Below are 11390 nucleotides of genomic sequence, written 5' to 3'. Positions count from 1 at the left end.
CAATTTATAGGCGAACCCCGTAATAAAAATATATACCCGCTATTTGATGTTCTGTTCCCTTTGTCTTCTGCCCAGTCAGCGTCTGCATAGCCGTATAATGCGCTATCTGTTCCTTTTTGTCCTAAAATAAGCTTTTTATATTTTCTTTTATTTAAATATCTTAACGCCCTCTTTGCTTCGTTCCAATCTACTTCATTTAGATTTTTATTCTGTTGGCTTATTATGGTGACGCTTGCCAATATATCCGGTCTAGTATTTACCGCAATATATAATAAACCACCAATCAATTGTTGATATATTTCACTGTTTTTCACCGGCTTTTCTCTGCTAGGCTTATAGTATCCAACATCCAGCGGTATATTGAACTCTTTTTCATCTTTCATCATAAACTTGTTCAGCAATTTGTCAATACAACTGGCCTGATTTAAACTACATATCCCTTTATCGCACATTTCAATCTTGCTACCTAAATAATCTTGTAATAATCCCAAACTCCTTATATAAAAATTACATTTTAGTTTCTCTTCAAATATATCAATTATTACCTGTGAATCCTTTGCTGCTATTAAAATGTCATCCACGTATATAAGTACGTAAACCCTTTCATGATTTATTACCTTGATATATAAATATATATCAATATTGCTTTTACAAAAAATTTTCCGTAATGACGTGATTTTCTCTTGCATAGCTTGCTTCCATTTTTCACTATCACTTCTTTCAAGCGCTTCTTTAAAGTTTCTTGGTTCTTCTTCTTGGAGTTCTGTCAACTTTGCTATGTAGCGCTCAGGTGGAATACCTTTATTTATTCTGCTAGATCTACGATCACCTGAATTCTCTATATCGAGATCTGTATCTAATTGATAGTTAGAATCACCGTCATCGTCATGGGATTCTTCCCAACTTAAGCTCTCATACGTGTTAGATGTGTCCGTAGAATTTTCTATTTCCTCCGTGTTTTCAAAATTTGCAACCTCTCTGTCTTCTACGTCGTTTGGCTCTATTTTTTCCCGTTCCATCATGGACCCAATGGATATTTCCTCACTTTTTGCCTCCTTTTTCTCGACGCATATATTTCTCTTGGAAAACACCACACTACGGCTAATTGTAATACGTTCTGTATCTACATTTAACAATCTATACGCTTTTGATTCATCAGAGTAACCTACAAATATCAGTGACTCACCTTTTGGATCAAATTTATCCTTCATTTTTTCTTTGGGAATGTGGCTATAAACCGTAGACCCAAATATTTGCAAATTCGACACATTCGGTGTTACTTTATGCCACAATTCATAGGGCGTTTTTTCTTTCGACTTAGTAGGTAATCGATTTTGCAAATAATTGGCTGTCACTATCGCTTCCCCCCAAAATTTCTTTGCTAAACCCGCATCGATTAACATGCACCTAGCCATTTCAACTAGAGATCGATTCTTTCTTTCTGCAACCCCGTTTTGTTCTGGAGAGTACCCCGCTGTATATTGAATTTTTATACCTTTACCCTTTAAAAATTCCCTTAAATTATTATTTACGTACTCGCCACCCCTATCCGACCTAATTACTTTTGGAACCCTACCTAACTGATTACTCGCAAATTCTATAAACTCTTTTATACATTTTACCGCTTCATTTTTATGATTTAATAAATATATAGTTGTATATCTAGAAAAATCATCAATTAAAGTCAAAATATAACGTTTACCCCCTGGAGTAACAGTCTTCATGGGCCCGCAAATATCCGAATGTAATAAGTCAAGAATATTAAATGTATTGCTATGAGAAAATTTTGGAAAACTCTTACGTAAAATTTTACCTTTCATACAGCATTCACAAGTTTCCCTAATCCTACAGTCTGTCATATCAATCCCGACTGCCATTTTCTTTTCCATTAAGTGTTTGACTGCATCCATGTCCCTGTGTCCAAACCGTCTATGCCATGCATGTTGACAGTTGCTGGAGTGCTCCACAGCACTCAATCCATGGTCCACAGCACTCAATCCATGGTCCACAGTTGAAAGTTTGTATAAGTCCGGTGAAGGCACCGCACTCGCGACGACTTTTCCGTGTAAAGCGATTTTACACTCGTTTTTATCGAATTGCACATTATGTCCCGCACTTGTTAGCTTTTTCACCGAAAGCAGATTTGAGTCTAATCCCGGCACATACAACACTTCGTCGATTTTTAAATTTTCCACTCCCGATCCAGTCACGCACTCAATAAGTCCTGTTCCTATACCCTGAACCTCGGAGTATTGCCCTTTCTCCGTCAAACTTACAACACCTTTTCTGCTACCGTCAAATTGGGTATAGAATCCTTTGTAATTAACCATGTGGCTCGAAGCTCCTGAGTCCACATACCACGAAGCAGAATCCCTTTTTCCGTCCCTTGAGCTATCTTCTTCTTCAGGTGCCGTCCTCGTTCCGAAGTTTGGCTATCATCAAGGCTATGCGTATTTTTGATACCGTAGATCTAAATAATTGGCAGCTGCTGCACTTGTACCAACCTCTTAAATTCTTCAACCATGAATGTTTTCTTCTGCCAATGGATCTTTTACCTATTATTTTTCCCTGAATAATTAATTGTAGTAGCTGGTACTTTTGTCCCCTCATTATATGTCCCAAGTATTGCAGTTTGCGCTTTTTAATAGTAAGCGCAAGTTCTTTTTCTTTCTGCATCCTTCGCAACACTTCCATGTTTGTCACTCTCTCTGTCCACGATATTCTCAGTATCCTGCGGTACATCCACATCTCGAATGCTTCTATTTTCCTTGTATCGATCTTTTTCAGTGTCCAAGCTTCCATTCCATAGAAAAGAACTGACAGCACGTAACATCTCATGAGGCGAATTTTAAGATTTAAACTTAGCTCTCTTCCGCATAAAACTGTTTTCATTTTGGTAAAAGTAGCTCTAGCTTTTTCTATTCTGATCTTGATTTCTTCAGAGTTGTCGTTGTTTTCATTAATAACAGTTCCCAGGTAATTATATTTTCTAACACGCTCAATTCTTTGATCATGTACGGTTATGTCAGAAAAATTTTGTGGAGATTTCGACACCATCATTATTTTTGTTTTTTTGATGTTAAGTGATAAACCGAACTTTTCGCTGCACTCTACTATTCTGTTTATCAGTGTTTGGAGATCTTCCGGGGTGTCTGCTATTAATACTGTGTCATCAGCGTATCTCAAATTGTTTATTAAAGTGCCATTTATTTTAACCCCTATATCTTGGTCAGCAAGGGCTCTGTTTATAATATCTTCTGAATATAAGTTAAACAAGGTTGGTGAAAGTATGCATCCCTGCCTTACGCCTTTTTTGATCTCGAGTTCCTCGGTTGTTTCCCGTTCTACTCTAATATTCGCCTTCTGGTTATAGTAAATATTGAAGATAATTCTGACGTCCCTTTTATCCAAGTTTTTCTCTACCAACAGTCTCATCAGGTGTTCGTGGCGAACTTTATCGAACGCCTTGTTGTAGTCAATAAAGCACATATATATATCCTGGTTAACATCCAGGCATCTTTGGCACATGATATTAAGTGCAAATAGTGCTTCCCTTGTTCCAAGCCCGTTTCGAAACCCGAACTGAGTATAACTGATGTCAGCGTCTAGTTTTTTGTGAATTCTTGTATGTATCACTTTAAGAAATACTTTTAGTGTGTGTCCCATTAAGCTTATTGTGCGATGGTCGGTGCACAGTTTTGCGTTTGTTTTCTTTGGAATAGTTACAAAAGTTGACAGAAGCCATTCCTTAGGTATTTCTCCTGTTTTATAAATGCAGTTAAAGAGGTCAACCAAAACATTTACTGTTTCATCTTCCACAAGCTTAAGAAGTTCCGATGGAAGTCCATCTGGACCCGGTGATTTGCCATTTTTCATTGTTTTTATAGCATATAGTATTTCTTCTTTAGAGATTTTTGGTCCTTCCTCACCTTGTATGTTACCAATATCATGATCCTCTCTTTCATCGGCAAAGAGTTCTTCTATATAATTCTTCCAGGTTGTAAGCTTTTCTTGTAGGTCAGTTATTATTTGTCCATTTGCGTTGTATAGCACATTGGGATGCTTCCTTTTTTGTATACCTGCCAATTCTTTTACCTTTTTATGTAGGTTAAACGTGTCATGTTTTAATTGCAGTTCTTCAATTTCTTCACATTTTCTTTTGTAAAAGTTTTCTTTCGCTGACCTTATTTCATCTCTAATTTGCTTGTGTATCTCGTTGTATTTTTGTTTGCATTTTCCCTTAAACTGTCTTCGTTCCTCCATGAGACTTAAAATTTTCTCTGTCATCCATTCTTGTCTTTTTGTCGTATTTCCTCTGCTAAGGATATTCTGAGCGGGTTTTATTAGGGCTTCTTTTAAGTCTTGCCACTTGTTTTCTACGTGCGTGTTTGGTTCCTTTGTAGACAACATTCTTAGGTTACCGTTTATCTGTTGCTTTAATTCTTCTTTGATTTTTGAGTTCTGTAAGCGGCTGGTATCTATGTAATCTGGTTTTACCCTTTGTGAAGGTTTCTTAAGTTTAATGCTTACACGCGCTATCAAGGGATTGTGGTCCGAGGAAACATCTGCGCCTGGGTACGCCTTAACCGATTTTATGCCGTTTTTGTATCTTTCATTTATCAACACAAAGTCTATTTGATTTCTAACTATTTTCTGTGCGTTATGTTGAGGTGATGTCCACGTATAAAGCCTTCTTTTGGGGAGTTTAAAAAATGTGTTTGAAATAATCGTATCGTTTTCTTGGCAGAACTGTAACATTCGGTCTCCTCTCTCGTTCCTTAACCCGAGACCATAATTTCCTACATATTTGCCGCTTTTTCCTTCCCCAATTTTGGAATTAAAATCACCAAGGATAATTGTGACGTCTCTTGGCTTTATAGATTTTAGAACATGGTTAATTTGTTCATAGAATTCCTCAACCTCTTCATCTGATTTTTCTGCAGTAGGAGCATAGACCTGTATTATATTAAGATTTACAGTTTTTGTATGAAGTTGAAGGAATATTGAGCTATAATTGACCATAAAACATGCATCATCAGTACTTTCAATGACTTTATTGGCCTTTTCCTTCTTAAACGCTTTGTACTTAAAGCAATCTCGTTTAAAATGGCCCTTCCGGTTACAAAAATAACACTGCCTTGCTTCTGCCCTTGCAGTACCATTATTTTTGTTACCCTCGTATACTGACTTTATCACCGACTCCTCCTGATTTCTTCCCAAAGCTCCCTGACGTCTCCTGTACTCATCTATTAATTTACTCGTAACAAATTCTAGAGTAAATTCACTCGATGGCCTACTTTCCAGCGCTGTAATCAAAAAACTGTATGAGTCTGGAAGACTTCCCAGCAAAATTCCTGCTGAGAACCTGTCCTTAATTTCTTCCCCTAAGGCGGCCAGTTTATTCAACGATTCTAGGAATAAACTAATGTGTGCTTCCATATCACCATTCTCCTCTAGCGATAGCCTACAGATTTGCTTTAACAAAAACACCATACTAGACAAACTTTATTTCTGATGATACTCCCTTAGCGCTATCCACGCATCGCGCGCGAATTCCCTGTTCCGGATATGCACTAATTGATTAACGTCAACAAGTAAGGCTATAGTTGACAAAGCCTTATCATTTTGTTTTTTCCAAGAACTGCTTCGATCTGCTTCTAATGGTAACTCACTCGAAACTATTTCCCATAGATCAGCATTGATGAGTAACATTTTCACTAAATAACTCCAAGATTGATAGTTCTTGCCGTTCAACTTTTCGACGTTATATTTCGCACTCTCCGCCATTATGTATTCGGTTAACACGAAAATTTCGCGAATGTACACTTTTAATTATTATCTTAATACAGGTGAGCTAACAACGTAACTGAGCCCAGAACCTATTAGAAATAATAGATAATAAAAGGTACAAATAATAGTAAACAAACTATTTATTTTAACCGATAAACCGTAATATTACAATATACAAAGAAATTAAGATACGTGTTTCTACAACGAGATATTCTTCTAGACTACTGTATCGAACGCAGAACTAACACTAACATACAGTTCTGACATTCACATCCCTTGTAACATGTGCAATTTTAGGTAAAAGTTTATCGCCCTAATGCATTCGGAGAATTGGCCCAGCCATGAAGAGAAACCCCACATGTGTATTCTAACACTTAACAAAAATAATAAAGTTGAATTCCAACATTTATTTCAACAAATTTGCTTTTTCTGTAGTAAAGTATCAATGAAAAACATAATATTTTAATAGAAAGGACTCAAAAATGTCATTATATGGCATTATAACAAGTTATTTTGAATCAAAACAAGTTTTTGATCAAATTTTAGTGTAAAAAACGTTAAAATACCGTTTTTTACATTTTCCTCCATTCCCAAAATACATCATCATCGATTTGGCTGAAAATTTGCCCACAGATAGCCAAAAGATAGGACTTTAAGTGGTTAGAAGGATTTGAATTATATTACAATACCAAAAAAGTTACATGCAGTAATATCAGACTCAAAAGCATATATTAGTCCAGTCGGGATAGCATTTGACCTTGAATGCCGAGCTGCCCAAAATTTTATTTTTCTGATCTTTAGGGGAGTCAATAGTAGCCTAAATTTAAAATCACGAATGAATTCCTCCGTTACGTTAGCCGCCATCTTGATTTTAAAGGAGAACCTGTTTTGCTCAATATCTCCGCCATTTTTAACTTTTCGACAAAAATGGTAGGAATTGAAATTGTTCCAAATAAATCGTATTTACAATTATTACAATTTCTTTTTAACAATTTTTGTCGTGAGGTCGATATTTTCGAGTTAATTGTACTTACAGTAGACGCCTATATTTTTGACTATAATATTGCATGTAACTTTTTTGGTATTGTAATATAATTCAAATCCTTCTCACCACTTAAAGTCCTATGTTTTGTCTATCTGTGGGCAAATTTTCAGCCAAATCGATTATGACGTATTTTGGGAATGGAGAAAAATGTAAAAAACGGTATTTTAACGTTTTCTACACTATAAAATTTGATCAAAAGCTTGTTTTGAATCAAAGTAACTTGTTATAATGCCATATAATGACATTTTTGAGTCCCTTCTATTAAAATATTATGTTTTCCATTGATACTTTACGATAGAAAATGCAAATTTGTATAAATAAACACCAAATCACTGTAAAATCGCATAAAATAACATTGTGAGAAAAAAAGAAGAAGAAGAAGATATTTTGACCTTAAATATCTTATTTTTACGTCCCGCAGAAGCTATATACCAATTTTCAGACAAATCGGAGGTCCAAAATTTTTTTTGCTCCAAAATTGAGTGATTTGAAATGGAATGACCCGTATATACATTATAAATTATGATTCGGGAGTGCTCCTATAGTCTGTTCGCTAAATTCAGACGCAACTTTCTAGATATTTTAGTCGGTAATTTTGCCAATTTTAGTAAAATTGGCAAAAAATAATTACTAAATATGTAGTTAATAATCACTAAATAGTTAGTAATTTTGCCAATTTTTGCAAAATTGGCAAAAAACAAAAAAATTATCGACTAAAATATCTAGCCAGTTGCGTCTGAGTTTAGCGAACCGACTATAGTAGCATGTAACGTGTCTTGGTTTGTTTATTTCTACTGCATCTTGATTGTAAATTTAGTATAGAGCATATGATATAGAGCTAATTTTTTATGAGTTAAGGAGGATACCCTTGTAGCTTGCATAGTTATGGCAGTTAGACAGTTGATTTTATCCGTCACTACGGTGTAAAGAATTCCCAATCTGTATGTTCAGTGTCATATATGCTCTATCTCTTTAGACCAGTTCTCGTCTGATTTGTAATGTCTGGTACAAATAATTTCAGGCCAGGGTCTATAAACCCCGAAAACAATGTACAGTTATAAAACATTTCCAGCGGAAGCCTACATTACATTATAAAAGCTGTAGTTCAACGAATAATTTTTTTATTGACTTTGCTTGACTTCTTAGTTTTCTTTAACTTTTTAAAATATTTATAATAAAGCATTATTTTCCCATGAAACAATCGTAAGAATATCTCAAAAGGTTTATGGAATAAATATTTAAATTAAAATAAAGTTTTATATTTTTATTATTAAATAAGCGTTTTTATTACCTTAAAATACACATTAATAAACATTCAAAAATGAAAAATCTACAACCACTGTTATCCGGAAGAATCTTTGACTAGTCTGTCCAAACCAATCTTCTCCAACTGGCCGCTGTAGTACGAATTGAAGTCCAATCTGAAAAATAACGATGTATCATTTAAGGCATAGTAGCTACCAGAAAGCTTACCGTTTGACAAATTTTGGGATGGGGGATAATCGGTTGGTATGTAGGGACGGTTATCTATTGACGGGCATAGAGCAAGGATTCTAATAAAAGGAATTATATTAGGATTTTTAAAAATTTCAAACTATATAACTACACTAATGCCTGGTTGCACCAACAAATCTTAAGTTCCAGCTTAGCTCAGCTCAGCTTATAAATAGGGTCTGATAGAGCTTAATAGCCCGATCAAGGAACACAAAACTTTACGAAAACCTCCAAAAAAATAAATACGCCAGTCAATGGGAGCAAGAGTAGGATATTACCTCCGAATTCTATTCTAATGCATGGATTTTAATGAAATTTTGGTAATAGCCTCTACATATCTCCTAATTCAAAGTCTACCCTATGCCAATGTGTGTTTTTATCTTGGGGGTGGTTTCCACCCCTTCTCAAAGGTGGAAAATTTTTTGGTTAAAATAACTACGGAATTCGCTAGCGAATCCAATTCTAAGCAAAAGCGGTTCTATAATTGTTTTTGAAAACTCAATACTTTTTGAGTTATTCGTGGTTGAAAATTTGCCATTTTGATTGAAACTTAACACCTTTTCGAACGGTTTTTTGCGAATACCTTAAAAACTATGCATCTAACCAAAAAAACTATATAAAACATTTTTGTAGATTATAAAAAAACAAAGAGACACTTACCTTCATAAAGCTTCTAGTTATAACGCAAAAAGAGATATGGTAGGTGAAAAGAGTTTGTTTTTTGGTACATGTTCACATTTGTGTATTCAACTTGAAATAACAATTTGTCAAAATAACTGTCAAAGTCGTGCTCGTTTTTCTTGGATTTATCCAAAAAAATATTAATTTTGGCAGTTTTTTGGTATATTCCCGGCTTATTTTCAAGTGTATTGGTTTACTAAAAGTTTCTGTTTTGTGTGTTATACGGGTATAACATTATTTTGTTCCCCCATGGGGGAAACAAGTGTAGGGACGTCTTCGTTGACGAAAATGTCAGTAGATAATAGTGAGGCCTCTCTGGACAAAAATGCTTGCATGGAACCAGCAAAGAAAACCTTTAACCTGCTTTCAGATAAGTATAATATACAAAATATTTGGGTTTATATTGAGAGACTTAATAATGAAGGTAGTCTGGGCAAATTGCATCCTATGTGTGTCGCAGATATTTTATTTAAGAAACTTAAACTCACTAACATTGTAGAAATCAAAAGTTTAGGAAAAAATCGCATAAAAGTTATGTTGAAGTCCTTATTGGAGGCAAATAATTTGGTAAATAATAAATCATTGAAATTGGAAAACCTTAAGGCTTACATACCAAATCATTTGTTGGAAATTAAGGGCATAGTACGCGATGTAGATACGAAATTTAATGTAGATTATTTAATGGAAAATATAGAATGTTCTTCTAAAGTCACTAATATATACAGAACCAAACGTAAAATTATAAATGACAATAAAGTTGAATTTGTCAATAAAAAAATGATAATAGTTACCTTTGAAGGCAACGTTTTGCCAAATTATGTTTCATTTAATAAGGTATTTTGCCCCGTAGAACAGTATATTACAAGGGTCGTTCAGTGTTACAAATGTCTTTTATTTGGGCACGTATCCGGTCAGTGCAAAAGCACACAAGAACGATGTATGCAATGCAGTCAAATTAAAGAAAAAGATCACAATTGTAGTAAAGAACTCATATTTTGTATGCATTGTAAGAGTAAGGAACATATTTCAATATCAAAAAAAATGTCCTCAATTTGAGAAACAAAAACAAATTAAAAATATAATGGTTGAGCATAAGATGTCCTTTCTAGAGGCACGTAATTACTGTGACAAATCTGTTTCAAATTTTGTAAGCAATAATTCCTTTGAATGTTTAGCAGATAATGAAAGGAATTTTCCTAGTCTGCCTTCCACTAGTAAAAATATTTCGATATCTAAACCAGTTTCTAAAAACCCAACTTCTTTTGCTTTTACTCAACCTGAAATAAATAATACTAATAAAAAAAGAAAATTTAATTCACCAAGTGCACAGACGACTGCTGAGAAACCGATGTTCCCTTTTGTTTTCCGGGCCTGATAAGCCTTTACCTGTTAATACAACCGTACCAAATTATGGTAATATTGAAATTAAGAAAAATGTAACAGAGATTCTTTCTACTTTTATATTGCAACTTTTACAAGGTATACAAAATTTTGATGATATACGATCAATCGATAAAAAATTAATAGTCAGTAGCATTGAACAGGTATTGGAGGGTACTTTGATTAATATTAAATAAATAATGCCCTGTCAACCTAAATTAAAAATAATACAATGGAATGCTCGTTCTGTTGTCTCAAATAAAAATAGTTTGATGCATTACTTAGTAAGTAAAAAAATAGACATAGCTCTTATTAGTGAAACATGGTTTAAAAAAAATGTGTTATATAATTTTAATGGATATAATCTGGTTCGTAATGATAGGTCAGATGGTTATGGTGGAGTTGCAATACTTATAAATAAATCAATTTGTTTTACTGAACTAAAAATAGAAAATAATAAGTACAATAATGAAATACAGTTATGTGCTATAAAAATTAAATATGGAAATAGACAAATTAGTTTTATATCACTGTATAGGGCACCTAAAATTAGATGCACAATAAATGATTGGATGAACATATTTTCCCAGGTACAAAAACCAGTTATAATTGGAGGTGATTTTAATGCCCATCATTCTGTTTGGGGTTCAAATACAAATGATGAAATTGGAATACAACTGATTAAAATGGCAGATGATCTTGAATTTACAGTTTTAAATAATGAAAATCCAACTTTACTAACTCAACCTAATCAGAATTACTCAATGATTGATGTTACTCTCTGCAGTCCTGATCTTGTTAGTAAGACTGAATGGTATGTCTCTTCAGACACTCTTGGATCGAATCACTTCGTTATACATGTGGATATTTGCATTAAAGACGAAACGGAAACAATTTTACCGAAAAATAAATGGAACATCAAAAAAGCGAATTGGCCTTTATATACTTCTTTGGTACAAAACTTTTTTAATAAAAATGGTGATGTTCAAAATAATGTATC

At 34.0% G+C, this 11390-nt stretch overlaps 1 protein-coding gene across 4 annotated transcripts in view; it reads right to left on the bottom strand.

Annotated features, from left to right (window-relative positions):
• Positions 1–8084: 8084 nt before the first annotated feature.
• LOC126881274 (gamma-tubulin complex component 2-like) overlaps positions 8085–11390 on the bottom strand; it is a 109704-nt gene continuing 106398 nt past the window's right edge. For 2 of the 4 annotated variants that reach the window (XM_050645456.1, XM_050645459.1), the window contains 2 exons: positions 8309–8388; positions 8085–8256 (listed from right to left, as the gene is read on the bottom strand). In XM_050645456.1, the coding sequence (XP_050501413.1) occupies positions 8198–8256; positions 8309–8388 (139 nt within the window). In that variant the 3' untranslated portion in view covers positions 8085–8197. The remainder of the gene's footprint in view (positions 8257–8308; positions 8389–11390) is intronic. The other 2 variants (XM_050645458.1, XM_050645460.1) reach the window with 1 other exon arrangement.

Source organism: Diabrotica virgifera, chromosome 3, assembly GCF_917563875.1.
Source record: "Diabrotica virgifera virgifera chromosome 3, PGI_DIABVI_V3a".
Classification (NCBI taxonomy): domain Eukaryota; kingdom Metazoa; phylum Arthropoda; class Insecta; order Coleoptera; family Chrysomelidae; genus Diabrotica; species Diabrotica virgifera.
The sequence above is the reverse complement of the archived record's forward strand: the minus strand, read 5'-3'. Positions and strand labels throughout refer to the sequence as shown.